Source organism: Spinacia oleracea, chromosome 2 (assembly GCF_020520425.1).
Source record: "Spinacia oleracea cultivar Varoflay chromosome 2, BTI_SOV_V1, whole genome shotgun sequence".
Classification (NCBI taxonomy): Eukaryota; Viridiplantae; Streptophyta; class Magnoliopsida; order Caryophyllales; family Amaranthaceae; genus Spinacia; species Spinacia oleracea.
This window is the reverse complement of record NC_079488.1, coordinates 23,529,471-23,551,672: the sequence shown is the minus strand read 5'-3', so window position 1 is coordinate 23,551,672 and position 22,202 is coordinate 23,529,471. Positions and strand designations below refer to the sequence as shown.

General features: G+C 36.7%; 2 protein-coding genes across 2 annotated transcripts; both read right to left on the bottom strand.

Moving 5' to 3' along the window:
* Window positions 1-5,492: 5,492 nt before the first annotated feature.
* On the bottom strand, window positions 5,493-7,188 carry LOC110777180 (protein FAR-RED IMPAIRED RESPONSE 1-like). The gene is made up of 2 exons (XM_021981789.2): window positions 6,549-7,188; window positions 5,493-6,298 (listed from the first exon to the last, which is right to left on the bottom strand). Exons 1-2 carry the CDS (start codon window positions 7,186-7,188, stop codon window positions 5,493-5,495), a joined length of 1,446 nt encoding a protein of 481 aa, XP_021837481.2.
* A 4,157-nt stretch (window positions 7,189-11,345) lies between these two features.
* On the bottom strand, window positions 11,346-16,515 carry LOC110777179 (F-box protein SKIP1). Its single transcript, XM_021981788.2, has 2 exons — window positions 16,103-16,515; window positions 11,346-12,200 (listed from the first exon to the last, which is right to left on the bottom strand). Exons 1-2 carry the CDS (start codon window positions 16,453-16,455, stop codon window positions 11,627-11,629), a joined length of 927 nt encoding a protein of 308 aa, XP_021837480.1. The 5' UTR covers window positions 16,456-16,515; the 3' UTR covers window positions 11,346-11,626.
* Between the last annotated feature and the right edge of the window lie 5,687 nt (window positions 16,516-22,202).

Below are 22,202 nucleotides of genomic sequence, written 5' to 3'. Positions count from 1 at the left end.
AGTTTTATCGGAATTAGGGTTTATTACTAAGAATGAGTAGTAATTATCTTGGTGTTTTTCGGAATTATCTCTGTATTAAATGAACCACCTTTCTTGTTGGGTTTGTGAATTTGTGAACAACCCTTTTTGAAATTGTTTAAATTGAGGAAAATTTATCTTGGTAAGACTTAAAATATATAGACAGGTTGCAAAATTCATGAAGGGGAATTGTGTTGGTTAATTTCTCATATGTTGTTTCTTAGTATGGTATTCTGATGTAGTTAGTGTCTTATTTGGTTGGTATTCTTTTGTTTTCTTAAAGGTTCAAACCCAGTAGTTATTGTTAGTTTGGTAGTATTCTGAACAAATTGTTGTAGGATAAATATTTTATTGGGTTTTAAAGGAATTGAATTACTTTTACTTTGAGTGAGTAATCTGAACAAATTGTTGTAGGATAAGTATTCTGAACACACTTTGATGGCCCTTGTAATTTCAGGATGGTCTTCAAAAAGGGTCATACCGGATCAAATAAGCAATGGGTGAGTGTTGTTAATAGTGGATTAATGTCATCGTTCTTAAATTTGATCCAATATAAATTTTGTATTACTTAATCATCACTATTATTTCCGTAAAGCAGAAATTTTCAATGAATGAAGTTGGTAAGGAAAATCCTTCCCAGGTACCCTGCACTAGTATGCGTAAGAAGTATACGAAACCTGTAATTGAAGAAGATGATGAAGATTACGAGGAAGACGCCTCTGTGTCAGGGGATGATAGTGAAGATACACCATATGAAGAGGAGGAGGAAGAAGTAGAAGATGAAGAATATGATGAAGTGGATTTTATTTCTGATGAAGATGATGTTGGTGGTAAGTGTAAGGTGAAAAAGCAGGCCGGGAAAAAGCCTAATGCTAAAGGCAGGCGTGTTGCTGATGATGTAGAGGAGGATGACGAATTATATGATGAACGTCGTCAAGAGGATTTTGGTGGTAAGCCAAAGATGAAAAAGCACATTAGGAAATACGGTAATCCTAAAAGCAGGAGTGCAGCTTATGTAGAGGAGGATGAAGAAATTTATGATGAAGAGGATGACGAGGAAGATGAAGAAGCTGAAGTCCATAAACGGATGAAGAAGGTTTTGAACCATCCAGGCCAGAATGTCCGCCGTCGGTATCCAGAAGATGAAGAACCTGGGTTGAAGAAGAAACATGTGAAGGTGATTAGGAAGAGGCGTCGGGGGGAAAGTGATGATGATGAAGAGGAGGGGAAGGCTGTGAAGAAGAAGTTGTTGCTGAAGAAGAAGTTGTTGCTGAAGGATAAAGAGCGTAGAAAAGGAAAGTCCCCTCTTAAAGAGAAGGGACTAACCAAGAGAGGAAAGAAAAGGAGGGTTTTTCTACGGGTATGACATGATTGATATTTTTACTATTACTATAGTTGTGTCACTATTATATTAACCAATTTGTTGTTGTACCCTTGTACCCTTTGTTCAGGTTCCAATCCCCCAGCACCCAATGTCTAGGGGTGAATATGCCAAGTGTCATGATGTCGTACTTGCCACCCAAAGAGCTAATTGTGGCCGCAAGGTATATGTTAATTATGTTATACGTTGTGATTATCTTGGTTAGACGTTTTATAACTTGAACATCCATGTATATACTTATTTAGACGTTTTATAACTTGAATGACATCCATGTTTATACTTTTTTTACATGTTTCTAGCAACCAAGTGTTATATGTCGCACTGATGCTTTCTCAAAGATCATTGCTGGATTTGATGAGACTAGACGAGCTTGTGTGCATAGAATGGGGTTCAGAGGATTGTTGGAATTGAAAATTTCCAAGCTCCTGAGGCAGCTTTGTTATTGGTTGATGACCAGGTTGGATGGAGTCAACAGTTATCTTGTAGGTGGTGACGGGCATGTGTTGCCGATCACACCTGCCCATTGGGAATTTGTATTCGGATTGAAGAACAACGGGCTTGCTGTTCCTGAAAAGGATTCCGATTTTCCGCCTGGGAGAGCTCTAGCTTATGCAGTCAAGTATGGCGAGAAAAACCCTTCAAACAACAAGACCACTGTACTGATATCAAATGCAACCCGCGTGTTGCAAGGTCCCTTGGACAAGGAGGGCAAGATTATGCCGCTGACAAATCAACGTCAAAGGACTGAGTTCATGGAGAACTTCATGATTGTGCTTATGGGACAGATTCTTTGTGTAACACCCTAATAATTCCTTGCTTTTATAAAATCATTTTCCAACTTAAAATAAAGGAATTACTAAAGTATTACCGCCACCGTGATAACGGTTAAGGCTATTACTAGAATTACGCAGCGGAATTTAATGTCAACTAACTTTTAAAAAACATAATTAATGAAATATCGAGGCCTCCTACAATTTGGAACCATAATGGCCCAAAACCCAAAACATAAATAGTTCAAACATTTCAAACATAATTAAAGTATTATTAAATAGTTCAAAATACGAAAACATGCAACTCTCTCGATCATCCCAAGCCACATGATTCCGATCTACCAACCTGCTATATTATTCTACTCCCCATCAATGCAAGTGCAAATGATAGATCATCATAGGGTCATTAAGGCAAAGGCCATGACCAAAACACACAAAGCACGTAGTCAGCAAAAGCTGAGTACTTACAATAATAAAGTGAAATGAAACTAAAACATGCATCACTCACTAAGTACTAATCAACATGCAAAAGCCATATAATAATTAAAAAACAAATCATGAATACAAGACTCGACTCTTTACTCACAGTTTAATTAGAATAAGCTTCGAACGGGCCGAAAGAATATTCCATAAAGGAAAAAGGTGATGGGAGCCAACCATACACCAAGTAATAAATAATAAATTCGGACCATACCGAGTGTCGGACCATACCGACGGAATTCCTGCGCATATTATAAATGAAACCACGTCTTGTATCATTAGTAGGAGTACGAGCTTTCCGGGAAGACTCCCCCCCATTGTTCATACTCAAGGTATATACGTTCCAAGAGATTTGAAGCTTGTTCTGGTTGCACTTTACGTTTATTAATATTTTATTAAAGGCGAACTCAAGACTCACCAACATGCACACATACAATTAATAAACAACAACCAAAACAATCTTATTTTAAATGCTTTAGGACTTGTGATCAACAAGGCAAGACACTTGTGAAATTACTACCATGTTCCTCCTCACCAAAGTGAGACTCCACATCATGCACATTAACATGAGGGTTGTGCCCTTGCACGACAAATCCTAATTCATTTCATACATAATATTCCCAACTGAACCCTACATGTGCGGTGACTTACGTGAGCTAACCCTTCACATGTGGTAAAATAAATAGTACAACGAGGTACGAATAATTGGCTCAAAGTATGCTAGACATCCCGTACAATAGCATACAAATAAATAATCCATCCCTTGCATGTGAAACAAACCATACATGCATAAATATTGAACAACATGATTGACAATGAAATCCATACTCATAATAATTCAAACATGCTTGTTCAACAATTAATCCAATAAATCCAACATCACAAATCACATGCTCGTTCACCAAAATAAATATGATTCCACGTAATATAATTCACATCATCAACAATCATGTAATGTCATTGACAAAAGGTGTGGTCGCCCTAAACTTGTACGTACCTTGAATACCTAAGCGTAGGGGCCACTTTGCAATAACGAGCACTCAACTAGAAATCACCTCCTATCATCAAAATAATGAAACTTAAATTATTTCCATGTTCATTAAATTTCCAGCAACTTTATAAAATTTAAAACCTCCTTTAAACTTTAGAATTCAATCGTTTTTCAATAATATAATCGTCTCAATTTGCAAAATCAATCCCTAGTACAAAAACATAATTTTTTCGCCTTTAAAATCAATAAAAATCAACACTTTAAGCCTTTATTCAAATCTGAAAATATAATTGATTATCATAATTAAAATCATCACCTAATTATGCTAATCAATTGACTCATTAGGTCTAGGTTAAAATCCTAACTTGAAAATCCCAATAAAACTAGTTTATTATCATAAAAATCAATGCTTTATTCAATAAACAAATCTGAAAATTCATCCTTTAATAATTAAAACAAACCTAATGAATCACAACACGCAAATCCTCAAGCCACGGTATTCATAACCGGTTCCCAGCATTTTAATTACTCAAAACAATATTAATATTATAATTTAAAATACGGAATTTAAATAGAATAGGTAAGAAAAAAGAGAATTATACCAATCCGGCCTATAGCACGGAACAACCACGAATTTGAGTGATTGGGCGAAAAGGAATTGAATTGCGAACACGAACAACACACACACACACACACACACACACACACACACACACGTGTGTGCGCGCAGGGACGAAGGGACGTAGCAGCGCTTGCGCACGGGACAGGGTACACGGCACGCTGGGGCGCGCGCGCGAGAGGAGGGGAGAGAGAGCGGGGGTGTGCGCTGAGCACACGAGCAACAACAAGGCACAGCAGCAGCGCAGGCACGAAGGCTCGCTGCGGGCTGCGGGCGAGAGACGAGAGACGAGAGGGAGTGTGGGCGCTGGCGCGCGAGGGCGAGGGAGGCTGGGCGCGAAGGAGAGAGCGAGAGAGCGAGAGGGAGTGCAGCGCTGGGCGCGACAACACTCGAAGGCACAGGGCAGCGCGCGGTGGGGCGTGAGGCCGAGTAGCACGAGGGCACAGCAGCACGAAGGCACGAGCACGGGGCTGCGTGCGTGCGGGCGTGCGGACGAGAGAGAGGAGAGGGAGTTGGAGTGATGGGAAAGCAAAGCAAAAGAGAGGGTTTATGAGATTTAGGGGGTTCAATTAATGATGAGGAGTCCTATTTATAGGCTCCTTATTTTTAATGGGCTAGGCTTAGGGAATTAGGTTTGGGCTTAGCAATTAATGATTGGGCTAGCCAAGAGCTTGGAATAAAATTCTTTTGATTGGGCTCGTTTAATAAAACGAATTGGACTTTTTATTTAAAACCCGAAGCCTTAAAAATCATTTGCAACCCATTTAATTTCCCGACTCAAGAATTAAATTCGTTTCGTAATTAATTAAAATAATAAATATTCTAATTAATTAAAATACATTAAATAAAATACATTTAAATATTATTTAAATACTAATTAATCGTAAATGCTTTATAAATATAATAAAATATACTTATAAATATTATAAAAATACGAGGTATTACACTTTGTCCTTCTACTGATGGTGCAAACATGTCGACGAAACTGCTGGGTGCTGTATGCGTTGCGAAGGACGCAGATCAGTATAACTGGTGTGATTTTTGTCATAAATGGCTGCTAGACTACGCGATCACATGCCAACGGAAGCTAGCAGTTCAGAGTTATGCTGCTGGGACTGGTGGTTGTGTGTTATTTTTGTTGGTAAGTCCCCCTAAACTTTGATGATTGCATGTGTTTTTTTTTTAACTTCTCCCTTCCAAAAAAAAATTGATGTATATATATTAATTTTTCATTTATGTAAGTACATTGCTCTCGTCCAAACGTAGCACAATATTCTGAATCATCTCAATAACAATGTCCAATTTTTGCTCTGTCAGGGAACCACGCATCGCAACAGGTTCTACGACATTCATAATTTTGTCGTAACGCATTACTTTCTCCGTTTTCTCGGGATCATGATATGAAACCTTCACAAGGGAGTGTTTACGTTGGATATCTTTCCTCCAACGATCCACAATATAAGCGGCAGGTACTGTTTCCACATTCTCAACGTCCAACACCTTTATTATATGCATGCACACAATGTCATAGCACTCGAAATGTTTGCAATCACATTTCGCAACTAAAGTTTGTTTGTTGAACACTACAACATATGTACGCTTTCGGCCAGACAAGGATATTTCCTTTCTGAGAAACTTGGACCAAACCCAAACTTTGTCTGATAATGTGTGCTCCACCTCCAAATCAGATAAAACTTTGGAACAAATGGGGGAAACATAACAAACACGCGTGCACTGGAGCTGAACTTCAACAAACTTGGCATCTGTGTATATTTTCTGAAATTTCCTTTCCACGGCAAACTCCCCCACTAACGGTCTTGTGAAACGACTACAGTTTACATCCGCAGCTCTTTCATCTTTTGCCCTACTTTCCATTGCCTTACAATATCTAGGAGCAAACTGATACAACCTCGTGTTCTTCTTCAGGTATCTGTCTAAAAAACTATTGATGCTTTCCACCCTTTGGGTCGTCTGCATACCTGCCCTAAATATATGTTTAACATAAGCCGGAATCCACATTTCTCCCTGGTTGTACAAACCTGCAATATGAATGAGAAAGATGAATATGGAAAGATGAATATGGACATCATAGCCTGTTCTGATGTTTCAATGTACCAACTTCAACTATTCATGGAGAAACACACACACACATATATGTACTAAACAATACATATAAAGTAATTTAGTACACATTAATACAAGTCAAATATTGTGGTTTGGTACAACTATATTATAGAGATAAGGATTCAAGACATTCACAGTGTTGAAACTTATGAAAGACAAACATACCTTCTAGCCACTTATAGCATTGCTTTGTCTCCTTCTTTGTGTCCAGTTCAAATGTTTTTATGACAACAACCCAGTCCTCCTCAAACTCTTCAGGAGTTAAACTATTGTATATGACGTTCTGTAAGGCGACTTTAATTTGAGGGTATTCAGTCAACGATCCAAGTTTCCGGCTAAACTTCTGCATAATGTGCCACATGCACCAGCGATGTCGGGTTTGTGGCATTGGCATTGCTATTCGAATCGCCTTCCTCATTGCAGCATCTTGGTCAGTCATCATTGCTGCCGGCGCTTTTCCACCCATACAAGACAACCACGACCGAAACAGCCACACAAATGTCTCTGCATCTTCATGGGACAATAAAGCACATCCTAACAATATGGTCTGCCCATGGTGATTTACCCCAACAAAGTTCGAAAACGGTAACTCATACTTATTCGTCAAGTACGTCGAGTCAAAGCAAACCACATCCCCAAAATACTGATACGCCGCTCTATTTCGAGCATCAACCCACATGACGTCCTGCAACTTCCCTGTTTTATCTAAACGGTGAAGATGGGAAATTTTTTGGTTATCTTGGGTCACTTTATCTAAGTAGTTTATCATCGCTGTGGCATCTCCGTCTCTAAGCCTCAATCGCATCCTCTTATTCAGAAGATTATGCATATCTTTCTTGGTAAAACCAATATTCTCCACCCATTACGTCTACCAGCTAGGTTGTTGTAAATCTGTGCAACAGGCGCCCCTGAATCATGATCGTTTACAATCTGATTTATAATTGTATCTGTTAATTTCTTCACCCTGAACGCCGATATATGTGTAGACTTCGTAGGCGTCGGATTGTGGTTCAAGTGCTCATTTACCACATTCTTCACCACCCAACTATTAACCATGTCACGAGCAGCATACAACATAACAGGGCAATTACACTTTTTTGACTTCTTCTTAACAAGTGGATCCTCAGTTAGAGTTACTTTTTTCCCATTCACCAAACGCCTGTAGTTGGTTCTTCCATAACACTCACATCTCCACACATAGCTCCTTAGGGAGTTTTATTTTCCATTTTCCTCTCTTTTCTCTTTAGGACAAGTTTTGCCACCTACACAGACTACGCCAAATCCTTGTTGTTCTCCATATGAACGGTAGTAGTTATTCAAAGCTTCCCAATTAGAAAAGGACATTCCAACAACAGGGGTGGCTAGAGCAGGACCTTGTTTCATCCTTGTAGGGGTCGTATACACTCCAGAATTTTTTCCATCCAACCCACTACCTACACCCTCTCCTGCAGATGGATTGCCTTCGTCGCCACGTGCATCTTCTCCAATAACCACATCATCCATATCCACACCAACATCTTCACCAACATCTTCATCATTACTATCATTAAGGTCATCACCATTGCCCATGACATCTTCATCATTACTATCATTAAGGTCATCATCATTACCCATGAAAACTTCCTCGTCCAAATCATCTCCGGTATCAAGTTCCTCATCATAATCATCATCTTCCGTTCCGTAATCAATACCAAAATCGTTATCAACGTGTTCCTCATCCGGAACCGGTGCCCCAAAAGCTTCGCTTTGTAGGTAAAGTCGAAGAGTCGGCCCGATCATCCAATTCGCTCCAACAGACAGGCATGGTTCTGTAGTCAAAGCAACTAGATGATTCGACATCGGATAGCCGCATACCTTGAATCTGCCCTAGGCTAAGAGTTTTCTTCTATTATGTTTTGATCGAGAGCGGTACACTTCTCCCCAATATGAGATAGGTTGCAGCTATAGGAAGAACTGAACCTGACTAATTTCGTAATGTTGACCCCACGGAGCGGTAGCGAAGGAGGCAGCAAATGGATTGAAATTCTCGACTTTTTTTATGGCAGCCGCCGCTTCTATCTCCGGCGCTCTGAATATCGGGTATGATTGACTTGCTTAAGCGAAGCTTATGGACAGACTCGATGAATGAAGAGGAACCTCCCTCGGAATGGATGTGTCCCACGTCTTCAATACCCCTGGTGCCGAAGACAGGAGGATTAATGGTTCCTCGTATAGCATGGTTGCGAGGGGAAATGCTAGTTCATCTCTAGGGCATGGGGCTGGGAATTTCTGCTAATTTAGAAACAAAGTAGAAGGACGGGGGTCGCTAGATCAGAAAAGCGAGAACTATAAATTCTCCCCAAGTAGGATTTGAACCCGTCTGCTGCTAGGTCGGGGAATGGCGCCAGTCGAGGGCGCCTCTATGCCCCATGGGAGAGTACCAAACTCTTAATGGAAGAATCGAAATTTCCCTTAGGAATGAGACTCCCGTGGGAAACAGTAAGGCAGGTTTATTTCGCTCACGAAATGTAATAGCAAAAGCTATGCTTTTGTTGACTCGCTAAAGCGAAGCTTTTGGAGCAGAATCTTTTCCATTTTTCTTCATTTCTTCTCCTAGTAGCGAAGGACCTTGAGTCGAATTGATCGTGTCATGTGCAACGTCCATCAATGATGGTTCATTAATGTCCATTGAGTTACATCTTCATCTACATCACTTAAATCAACACCTAATACAACACCATATTCATCACCACCTTCATCACTAAATAAATCACTATGTTCACCCACCACTTCTTCATCCAATTCATTATCAACCTCCTATAATACCTTAAAAGTTTCAGTTACTATTACACATGATTAAACTAGGCTAGTACCCATCTACTATACCAAATAGCATTACACTAGGCAATTACCCATCTACTATACCATATACGATTACACTAGCCAATTACCCATCTACTATACCAAATACCATTAGCTTTATTGTAATTCATTTTTTTGGGTACAACTACCAATATAATCTTATATTTAACACATATAATTCTCTTAATTTTTAAACATTAATCGATGTTGTCAATAATCCAAACATCCAGGTTACAAGTTTCCTATATTAATTTAACATTAATTACTGCAACTTAAGACGAAACTAATTAATAATTTAACATTAATTACTGCAACTTATTACGACGAAACTAATTATTAATCCAAACATTCAGGTTACAAGTTTCCTATATTAATTTAACATTAATTACTGCAACTTAAGACGAAACTAATTATTACACTAACTGCATACCCTAATTAATAACATGAATCATCATTTTTCAAGGAGTTAAACTGAAAAAAATTGGGATTAAAATCTGGATCTTTTACCTGTTCTAACTGTAATCTTCTCCTCTTGCCGCCCACAGCTGCGTCTTTATCCATCAACAACAATTACGACACACCACCACACCACTGAGATCTGTACTAAAAATCAAGCCCAGATCTCTTCAACTGTAGAAAATGAAACTCAAATTCCACAAATTTATTCAACTTCATGAGATGATAAATCATGCAAATTGATGAATTAATGGAACCGATTAATTCACAGATTTATGGTAAGGAAATCGATTTTTCCGAAACATTTTTGATGAGTGGGAAGAGCAAATATTTTAAACAACTGATGAAGAACAAGATGATTTCTAAAAGATAATACCATTGATTTAATTTTTATGTGGTATATTAAATTCGTCGTTTTTGCCGCCTAAGAATTGCCAACTTCACTTTGGCGCAATTGCAAAATTTTACTTCTCTCTCTACATTTTCATTGGCGCCAGACCATCTTTTCCTTTTCTTTTTTCCTTTCAGCATCTTTTGGCCCACTTTTAAAGATATTCTTTTTTTTAATGTGGTTATATCATTGGAATGGTATAGTAGTTATAGGCAAAGACTTTCTCTCCACCTTGCACTCTGATGAGTTACCGACTTACCGTATTAGTTGCTCTTTTCACAGGAGAGATAATAAAAGCTTCAAAATACTCAAATAATCTAAATCTAAATCCAAGGGCACGTTTGGTGTATTTTTTGTTTCTAGTTTTCTATTTTTTGCAAAATTAAAAATCAAAATATGAAGATTATTAAAAGTATTTTTCAGTTTTTTATTGTCAGTTTTCAAAATAAACTTAATTAGTATAGGTATAACTATTTTTTGGTTCATGATTCAATCTAAATCATATGACTTTCAGTTTTCAAGACTAAAAAATCAAAAACTGAAAATTGGCAATGATACCGAGTAAGCCCTAATCTATTTTTGTTGACGGAAATCTAATCTAATTTTAATATTGAAAAATTCTCATTAGTACACTCTTATTATTGGCTTTTGTTAATGATGCACTCACTTTTAATTATATCACCAATAGTACACTCACTTTTAATTATATTATCAATAGTACACTTAAACTATTAACTTCCTTATCATCTTGATTTATATCATTAAATAGTTGAACCATAGTTAATCATTAGGATTAAAAGTAGAATAAAGGGTGTTAAATACAACCCTGATTTTATTTGACGCAATCCTTTTTACTTTCATTTTTTTTCGTTCTAAAACAACACTAACCTTCACTTTTACTATTTTCTCTCAACCTTTTTTTATATTATTTTGGTTCAAATAAATCTCACATGCATTTAATCAAATTAGAATTCCGTCAAAAAAAAAAAAAATCAAATTAGAATAAAATTAGAATACATATTTTAATTGTAATGGACGGTTGTTTTGATTTGGATAACCTTAGAATTGGGGTAATTTTTCCTTTTCTTTTTTTTTTTTTTTTTTTTATTTTTTTTTCTGGTTTTCCCGAGCTTTTTCATGCTATTAGTATGAAATAAATACTTCTATTTTGTACAGATTTGAACATAATATAATTAACTATGTCGTACAAATTGAACAAAATATAATTAACCATTTCGTACATATTGAACACAACAAAACTAAGTATTCCGTGCTAATTGAACAATACGGAGTACATAATTCCTTAAAAATTGAACATAACAGAAATGGGTTTATAACAACACCAATACATGACCAGTTAACATTTCCTTCAGACAACCGAAAGAACTAGTATCATCAAGTATATAGTCTTGAAGAAATCCCATGATCAAATCACATCACAAGTTTGACCATTTAACAAATATACAACAACAATTACAGATATATGCTTTACATGATAAAACAAACATTGCAAAGAGAAGAACAATACATCATATTTGCGACCCAGGGCCATGATTTATATCCTAAACACGTCTGTCTGAAACCGTTCATCATACAAACTCCAATGACCATACCTTTCGGTGTGATAAACCGATCTTGGAATGTAAAAGTTCGGCCTCTTAACTGTCCTCAACTTCTTCAAATTTGAGGATGCATTTACAATATCACGACTGGTCATGTTTGCACACCCATTCAGATCCAAATATTCCAGGTTTACACAGCCTTCTGAAATCAAAGCAAGGCCTTTACCTGTCATCTTAGAAAATTTAAGCTCGAGATGCTCCAAATTGGGCATGAATTTACCAATAGCAGCAGCTTCAGAGTCATTGTCTTGTGGACAAGAATCGAGGTATTCATTTGGTACAATTCCCCTATGTTGGGAAGAGTCTAACCAGTTCATGAAGTTGCGTTTAAGTACCTTTAAACTAGGACAGTTTCTCCCTATTGATGATAGAGATTCATGGGAGATTTCATGGCAGAAGCTAATATCGAGTTCTTTCAGCATAGGGCACCTCTTGGCTACCTCAGTCACGGCCGCATCAGAGACACTCTGGCTGCTTTTGATCGAAAGGACCTCGAGTTTTGGGCATCTTGTAAACAAGGCAATCAAACTCCATCATCAGACATCTATTAAATGATTAACTGAGGCCGTACATGAGAAGAGATTGACCGCATATAAGTCTGACGGGGTTCCATCCTAAAACCAATTGGTGATAGGTGGAGTAGTCCACCAATATTATACGTTAGTCAATCTTTCTCTATTTCTTCCATGTGGGACAATTAGTCCCAAAGCACGTGTGGGTTAGTTTCTCAATAATGAGTAAAGGTTACCTGTATATACAAAAGATGCGTTCTATTCACCGGATTTTCACTCATATTTTGAACTTATCTTATCTGAACTTATTAGATCTTATCAAAACTTATTTTTGTTATAAATTGTACTTAGTCAACCTTTATTTTTCCAAAACTTATCTTATCTAAACTTATTTTACTTGTTTTACCTGAAATAATAAGATGAACGGAACAAAGCCTAAGAATCACACGCAATAAGATTAAAATAGGAACCAATAAGACAATATATCACATAATAGCTAGCAATTGTTTATCACAAAGGACAAGCAAAGGGACCTAGCAATAACATAAGACCTTTAGGCGCCGTGCCCCAATCCCCTGTTTGTTCAATGGGAAGGATAGAAAAAGGGGATTAAGAGGGGGAATGAAGAAGCATTACTACAGCATATGATCCCTACGATATATTTATCTCGGGGCGGGGGAGAGGGCATACGTATTAGACTTAAGATTCTACAACAACAATAAACTCAGCAAAAATGCCATAACTGAAGCAGGGAATTAGGGAATTCATTAACTTCGATAAACAAATTTGCTATTTATTCCAGATCAATGGCCACCCAAAACTTACTACGTTCTAAGGTGCCTTCAGCAGATTTTTCTTCAGCATAAAAGCCTGAATTACACATGCACTGAACTTAAATTTCCTCACCACTTCTGAGTCCTGAGTAACAAGCTTCGACCATGAATGTATGACATAGTCAGTTAGTACCCCCTGCATTACACACTATATATAAAAAAAATTGTTCGTTGCAAAAACTCCCAAATCATATTCTGATCCTATTACGATTCCTGACTAGCTCAGGCAAGAAAAAATGTCAAAATTTACATGGGAAACTCATCAAGTGGTACAAAATGGTTCTAGCATCAATAAAGGTGCTTCCACGAATTATTTTCGTCACCAGCTACTAGGTATAATGATCCCCATTTGGTCATACCGAAAAAGCTACACTATGAGCTCAACGCACGTCTAAATGAGGTTTACCATTCTGTATATAAAGGTTAGTTTGACAAGCTACACTCCAAGTCCAAGTGATTCTCAAAAATAGCCAGCTCATTATCCCATGATTAACCTCTAACCATGAAGCTTGATGCTAAATACAGAGCATAATAAGCATTTTTACCATCACTAAACTGACTCAGATAATGCCAAGATATTAAGGAGTACTTATCCTGTTATCCAAGCAGCAGAACAATAACCAATACTATAGCAGTCAAACTGAATTTCACGGAGAGGCTCAACTCATTTTTCAAATTCTTTTTACTATATGTAAAATGTGACCTACTACCTCTTATCAGTTTTTCGAATTCTCACCCCAAAGAATTAGAACAAACAATAGCATATCTGTCAAATATATTACTCCGTCAATTTGAAAGTAAAATATCCCATCTTAGATTTAAGTTATCACATACCAATTGTGGGTGTCTCACACTTAACATATAAGTCCTTACCGCCTCCCGAGTCCCATTCACTCTTTACTTTCTACTTTTTATCTCTGCGCCATCTCCTTGTGTCTTCAATGTAGAAATGGAAGGGAATAATAGTCACAATTCAATCATTTCTATCTTCAAATAGCTAAAGATTTACCATTATAAAGATTGCACAATAATGATCCCCATCGAAAGCAATACTACCCGCTCACTTAAAAAAAATTATCGTCGTTGTCTTCTGAGGTTTTTGGCTAAAAATTCTACATCAAAAATATGAGAAAGGAATTGGCAAAATATGAGTAAAGAATTGGCAAAACAGCGCGTCTCCTGTGAGACCAGTCACACCATCAACTTGATGGTGTGACGAGCGCGAAACCAATAGCGTACCTCCCCTAAAACTATATAAAAAAAGTAACAGATCTAAACTATAGAAGTAACATACCTAAACTAAAAAAGTACCTCCTCTAAAATTATATATAAAAAAAAGTAACATGTCTAAACTATAGAAGTAACATACTTAAACTAAAAATGTACCTCCCCTAAAACTATTCCGTATAAAAAAAAAAGTAACATGTCTAAACTATGGCAAATTTGCCAAATACAATCTAATAAAGTTCTCTATTTGCCAATTACAACCTCAAATTTCTAATTTTGCCAATTACAACCTTAAACTTGTACATCTATTTTAAATTACAACCCGAAACCATTTTCCGGCAAAAATCACCGGAAAATGATGTCATAACGTTATTAAAAAAATTATGAAGTACAAAAAAAATATAATTTTTCGATAATTTTTTTTTTTATTTTAATTCTTATTTATCGGTTTAATTTTTTTTATAGAAAATATGTAACTATTTCATCTTTCGGTGATTTTTGCCGGAAAATATTTTCGGGTTGTAATTTAAAATGGATGTATAAGTTTAAGGTTGTAATTGACAAAAATAGAAATTTAAGGTTGTAATTGGCAAATAGAAAACTTTACTAGGTTGTATTTGACAAATTTTCCCTAAAACTATAGAAGTAACATACCTAAACTAAAAAAGTACCTCATCTAAAATTATAAAAAAAAGTAACATGTCTAAACTATAGAAGTAACATACCTAAACTAAAAAAATACCTCCTCTAAAATTATTAAAAAAAAAAGTAACATGTCTAAACTATAGAAGTAATATACCTAAACTAAGAACGTATCTCCCCTAAAACTACTCCGTATAAAAAAAAGTAACATGTATAAACTATAGAAGTAACATACCTAAACTAAAAAAAGTATTTCCTCTAAAATTATATAAAAAAAAGTAACATGTCTAAACTATAGAAGTAACATACCTAAACTAAGAAGGTATCTCCCCTAAAACTACTCTGTATAAAAAAAAGTAACATGTATAAACTATAGAAGTAACATACCTAAACTAAAAAAAGTATTTCCTCTAAAATTATAAAAAAAAGGTAACATGTCTAAACTATATAAGTACCATACCTAAACTAAGAAGGTCTCTCCCCTAAAACTACTCCGTATAAAAAAAGTAACATGTATAAACTATAGAAGTAACATACCTAAACTAAAAAAAGTACCTCCTCTAAAATTATAAAAAAAAGTAACATGTCTAAACTATAGAAGTAAGATACCTAAATTCGCAAATGTGAACTGGTCTCACCATCGGTTGATGGTGAGGACAGTCTCATATAAGAATTTGGGTTGGCCAAATATGAGATATCTCCATAAAGATCTCAAGTTTGTTTATCATGCAATGCTATATATCCCAATTCGATTATAGCAAGAGCAAGTAGCCAAGTAAAAATTAAAATACTCCACTCATCAACTTCTATATGGATTCCCAATTCTAGACAATTGATCAATGTAATCAACTAATCATCCACACCTCATTGCATAACAGTAGCCAATTTCTTCAAAATCCTCTTACAAACTGCTAAGAACTCCTGCCTTAGAAAACCAAACAAAATCCAATCCAATCCAATCCAATCCAATCCAATCCAAAACTATACCTTATTAATAATCCCTCTATTCATCAATTCAAGAAATTTATCACAAATTACATAGTCAAAACAATAACATACCCACTACCATTTTCCACACCAACCAAAAATCACAAGTTCACATGGATATCAGCTAATTTCGTTGGTACATGATAGTACCCAAGACCTTTTAAATAATTAAATTCAACAAAAACTACAGAATGAAAAAAGAACAAACCTTTGAGCAGCAAAAATGAGAGCGTGATCAGAGCAATGCCTAACATGGATCTCCTTCAATGACCCATCACTGGAATCGGTAACGGCTTTGAGAATCGCATCAATCTTCCTCTGGAACTCGGGAGTCCACCAACGAGTTGACTCAGTGGATGACTCGAAGTAGGGTTCGAGATCGAGCGAGTTGTTGAGACAAGGGTCTCTGCAAGCTTCCATCCATGGTTTGCAGACGAGCATGGGTCCCTTCCATCGGTCATCCAATGGAAGGCGTGAGAGGATGTTGATCAAGCATTCGTGAGTTAACTCGGCCCAGTCCGAGTTTTGGGTTGACTCGGTTGTGTTATCGTCTGAGTTCATTTTGGACGGTTGGAGACGTTTGCCCAAATGTCTTAACTACTTTTTTAAATGGAGCAAAACGGGATAGATGAAGAGGAGAAAGGCTTCATATGTGGAAAGGGCAAATATGTAAAGTTATTATTAAGTTTAACGGTTTTTTCATGAAATGTCCATAACGTTTAACGAAATGCACCAAATACACCCGCGTGTTTTGAATCATATAATATACCCCTATTTTTTCGTACTGTTCACCAAATACCCCTAATTTGACCTTCCGTTATGAACAAATAATTCCCTTGGTCCAAGTATGCATTCAATACTAAATCTAATAAATGCGGTTCATTATTAATTGATTAAACAAGTTAATAATTCAGTGAGTGGGCTGAATGCCTAGCTAGATGCCGCTTCAGTTCAAGTGGAATTAATAATATTAATCCACAACTTACTCTTGACTGAACCCGTAGGGTCACACAAATAGTACGTGAACGGATCAAGTATTTAAGTGAATTAAATACTCTATTTATGGACATTCGGAAACGACGAATCTCGGTTCCAGTGGGAGCTGAAATCGTCAAAAGGCAAAATTTAGAATGCTCCGGAAATGATGATATTGTCGGAAACGGAAATATGGATCATGACGGAAATATAAATATTATCCAAATCGTAGATGTTGCCGAAAACGGAAACATGGTACGTATAGGAAAATATTATCGGAAATAGAAATATTGCCGGAATCGGAAATATTGTCGGAAACGGAAATATTACCGGAATCAGAATTATTATCGGAATCGGAAATAAATTTCGGAAACGGAAATATTAAATATTTGTTCGAAACGGAAATAAATTCCGGAATCGGAAACATTAAATATTTGTTCGAATCAAAAATGAATTCCGGAATCAGAAAACGAATCGGAAGCGCGACGTACGAACGATCGATGGACGAGCTTGCAAGACGCAAGGCCCAGCGCAAAGCCAGGCCCAGCTCCCAGCAAGCCCGCGTGCGCAGAGCAGACTGAGCAAGGCAGGCCGAGCAGTAGCAGCGCCCAAGTGGGCCGCGTGCATGCTGCCAGCGCCCTTGGGCCAGCAAGCAAGCAGCAGCGCCCTTGGGTCTGCGTGCTGCGGGCTGCATAGCAGCGTGGGCTCAAGGGCCACGCATGCATTACCTTGGCCGGTTAGGATAACTTCGTCGTCAAGTAATCGTGTTTTCCTAATTCTACTCAAATTGGATATTTTAGTTAAATCTGAAATACTTAGGTATTTGATTAAACGTAAAATTCTAATGATATAATTTAACTAGAATCCTAATGGATTTAGTTATTCGAATCCTAGTAGAATTCTAACTCCGTTATTTCCACCTTATAAATATGTGGTTCATGATCACAATTTATAATGCAATTCATAAGTATTCACATACATTAATTAAGTTCAAGAGAGAATTTAATATTTGCCTAACATAATAATAAATTTCCCGCGTGCACATAATACCTTAGAGAATATTCTAGTTGGTTGAATCTAAGGCGGATCCGAACGTGCCGTGGACAATATATACGGAGGGGCGACATTTGGAGTCCTAAACTTTTTCTTGTTCATTTCGGTAGTAGCTAGGGAAGGCACGCATCACATTGTATGTATCCTAATTATGCTAATTGACTATGTGACAATTAATTTGGATTCCTTCCTTTAACCCCTATAGAGTGTTCCACCAAGCCAGCTCGGCTTACCATGAATGGCAATGTCGTCTCCTTCTAGACCATCACCAGCTCAAGGGCACTCCTTTCACCCCTCATTCCTCCATTTCTCCCTCTCCTCCTTCCCCCCTGATTTTGGTTCGCTGGCACCCCCCTCCACCAGGTTACTTCAAACTCAATTTTGACGGCTCCAGTAAAACTACTTCAGCAGCAGCAGGTATTATCATCCGCAACAGTGCAGGCAACCCGGTCTCGGCCTGTACTTTTAATCTTGGTCACACTCAGGCGTTCATGGCTGAAGCTATCGCCCTCCACAAGGGTCTCCAAGAAGCTCGTCGGCTCAACATTTCTCACATTCAGATCGAAGGTGATAATCTTCTTGTCATCAATTCTATCAAGGGAAAGTACACTCCTCCGTGGAAAATTCATAACATCATTCAGGATATTAAGCATCTACTCGCCTTCTTCGACACTTGGGAAATTAATCATGTTTTCAGAGAAGCCAACTCAGCAGCAGATTGGATAGCAAATGTCAGTCACATCATTGTAGGGAAAATGTATTTAGATCCTAAAGCTAGTCCTCGTTTATCTTCCATTATTTGTAATGACTACTCAGGAGTGACTCTCGTGCGGAGAGGCTCCTAAGTATATTCTCCTTATCTTTCAAAAAAAAAAAAAAAAAAAATTGGATTCCTGGCTTTATGGTTTTTCTGCATGAAATATATTGTTTATATTTTTCATAACCTAACAGCGGTATCACGAGCCTCTAATTAATTTCATAATCAATTATAGTTAACATGGATAAATTTTATAAATGTGCAATGAATTAAAGGGGTGATTAATTTCGTGTATGTACTTAATTGCAAATTCGTGCGATTATTTGGTTATATTTTCGCAGGATTTTCCGGCAGTTTTGTCAATAATGGTCGGAATCTTATAATTTTATAGTGAATTTCGCATGTAAACGACGTTTTAAAATTTTGACAAAAATCAAAGATTTTTCGCCGAACCCAGAATTCCCAAATATGACTTTTTGGAGGTTTTAGTTTTTCGAACGCAAAATTTGTAATTTTTATGATGTTAAATTAAATATTTGCGAATCTTGTATGTAAATCTTGAATCTATGATTGACCTACTGTATATGTTTAACAATTTTAAAGCCTAATCTTGTTAATTATATAACCTAATTTGTAATTGTAATTAATTTGTTGAATTTCGAATAATTTTGAATTTGTTTTGAATTTCATAATTAATTGGCAATTTAATTAGGATTCTATGATTAAAAACCACCATATAATTTTTTAAAATTGAAAATTTTTAAAATTTTATGACCTAGATTTAATCCCTAAAAATAATTGTAATCGGAAATTAATTTGAATAATAAATTTTCAAATTTTGCCCAAATTTAATGAAATTAATATAATTTATTAATCTGTCGATTAAATTTAAAGTATAAAATTATTAATTTTTATAAAACCAATTACCAATCTTGCACGCACGAAGCAATGGAAGCTAAGTGTTACCCTTAAGGGGTGTTGCATAGTGCGGGCATGCGACGACGAGCAAGGGAGCTCGTCGCCCATGCGGTACGAGGCAATGAGCAAGCAAGCATGCGCGATAGGCAATGGCTTATGACGTGTGTGCCATGTGGATGGTCGAGCAAAAATTGGGTAGCGATGTATCGTAGCTATAGGCACGAGGCAATGCAACAACATACGAGCAAGGGAGCTCGCATGCCGCTGCGCATGCCACTGCCCAGTGCGCAGCCATCGAGCAGCGAGCAGCAAGCACATCACGAAGTTGTGCGCTGCGATGGTGCATCACTCGGCCACAACAAGGCGGGCCTTGGGCGCTGCTTCGTGCACGCGGCCCATGGCGATGCAGAGTTGATGCTTGGGCGAGGCATGGGCTTCAGCCTATGGCCTTGCCTTGGCATGTTGGGCCGTTTAGTTATGATTCGGTTGGAAACGATTTTAATTAAATTTAATTTCGTAATTTAATTTTTTCTCGGAATTTAATTTTGATTAATTTAATTATTATAAATTATTTGCAATAATTATTTTACTAAAATTAAAACATTGATAAATTTAAATTAATTAATTTTAATCAACTGAAAATAAAATAAAGGGATTTAAATATTATTTTATATGAGCTTTAAATTTTAATTAAATTTGTAAGTTTCCGGTTGGACTAGGAAATACAATTTTATGTTTAAAATTTGTAAAGCATGTAAATTTCTTGGTTTTAGTGGGAGATTTTAGTCATTAACTCTTGATTAGGTCTACATTCCTTTAAGGTTAAAACAACTCGATTAGAACTAATAAGGTTGAATAATTTGTAGATTATTGGAACCCTTGATTAGTTGCTGCAAATGTTTATGTGATGCATAATTTGTTCTATTAACTTGCTATGTGGGCCATTCATTGATAAATGAATGGGTGAATGGTATATTGTAAATGTACTGTTTTACAGGTTATGAAAAGTGACTAGTATGATCCAAATAGGATAGAAAATATGGTCTGCGTACCATTAATTTGAATGTAAAGTTGGTCTAATGCACCAAAGTTTTTATTTTAAATATGGTCTGCGTACCATCAAATAATTGTAATTAGTTTTAATTTTAACACATCCTATTTGAAGAAAATGGCGCCTCCCATGGTGAAATTCAAGACGGAGTTTTTAATCCATTTTCAAGACGGAGTTTGAAGTTGAAGCTTCAAGATGAAGTCGGGCCATACTAGATCACATTTATATCTTATGCATGCTTTAAGTTATTTATTGCTTTAAATATATCTTAATTATTCATGAGATTATGGCATGATTATGTTTCATGATTAAGGATTTTAGTTCACTTAAAATCTAACCAACATAGTAAGAGCCTTAAGTTCCAAACTTTAAAAAAATTTAGTTAAAAGGTGCTATGCCAAAATAGCACTTACTTGGACAACCTTTACATCAATCTTAGTAATAGTTTTCCGCCATAGCGAGGTGTTACTTATTGATCCTAAAGGGGCAAGGTACACAAATAAATGTGAGTACATGTTAGTTTTGGTGAAAGTCAACGATATAAGTAAAGAGTCATTTTATGTCATGGCAAAACAGATAGGTTTACCTAATAAGTTCTTAGACGTACCTATCAACCAAGAGTAGTTTCTAGACTATTAGCAAAGGATTTGCTTACCTAAAATATTTTAGAATTGAGTCTAAATACATAATGTTCTTAATTCTTCGATGATTTTAGGATCTTGGATTGATTTGATTCACACCTGTCGGAACACATAACTCGAATAAAATGCTTAATAAATATTGAATTATATGCTAAAATTTATTTTTATTAAGAGAAACTATGAATGGTTATTTATTTGATTCTTTTCAATTGTAGCTTTAACTATGGCAAACAATAATTCATTCAACATCCGTTCAATTCTCGAAAAGGAGAAGTTGAGCGGGAAAAACTTCCTTGACTAGCAAAGGAACTTGCAAATAGTTCTTATGCAGGAAGAAAAAGAGTATGTCCTGGAAGAGGCGATGCCCGAAGCCGCGGGCGAAGGGGTCACTCAGGCAGCCCTCAATCTTTGGATTGATGCCAACAAGGATGTAAAGTGTCTAATGCTTGCAACCATGAGTGCAGATCTATAGAAAACGTTCATCAACTTAGATGTTTTCACGATCATCAGTGAGTTAAAGAACATGTTCCAAGATCTGGCTCGAGTCGAAAGATTCGAGACTCATAGAAAAATTCTTGACACCAAGCTCAACAAGGGCGAGCCCGTAAGTCCACATGTTCTCAAAATGATTGGACTCATTGAGAATATGAGTCATCTGGATCAACTGTTCTCTTAAGAAATGGCTATAGACACCATCCTCCATTCTCTTCATAGCGGGTATGATCAGTTCAAGCTGAACTACAACATGAATAGTCTGGACTAAACGCTCACTGAGCTTCACGGTATGCTGAAGACTGCTGAAAAGATGCTCAAAAGTGATAAGCAATATGTGCTTATGGTTGGTGGGGGCAAGTTCAAGAAATCTGGTAAGAAGAGGAATGCTAAGAAAGGTGGCAAGAAGGCCAGCCCAAGT

Excerpts from the sequence above, each read along its gene's own strand:
- LOC110777180 (XM_021981789.2), bottom strand. The coding sequence starts at position 7,188 with ATGCGATTGAGGCTTAGAGACGGAGATGCCACAGCGATGATAAACTAC. Across the intron at positions 6,299-6,548 it reads ATGCTATAAGTGGCTAGAAG|GTTTGTACAACCAGGGAGAA; the intron begins GTATGTTTGTCT and ends TTCATATTGCAG.
- LOC110777179 (XM_021981788.2), bottom strand. The coding sequence starts at position 16,455 with ATGAACTCAGACGATAACACAACCGAGTCAACCCAAAACTCGGACTGG. Across the intron at positions 12,201-16,102 it reads CTCATTTTTGCTGCTCAAAG|ATGCCCAAAACTCGAGGTCC; the intron begins GTTTGTTCTTTT and ends CTTGTTTACAAG.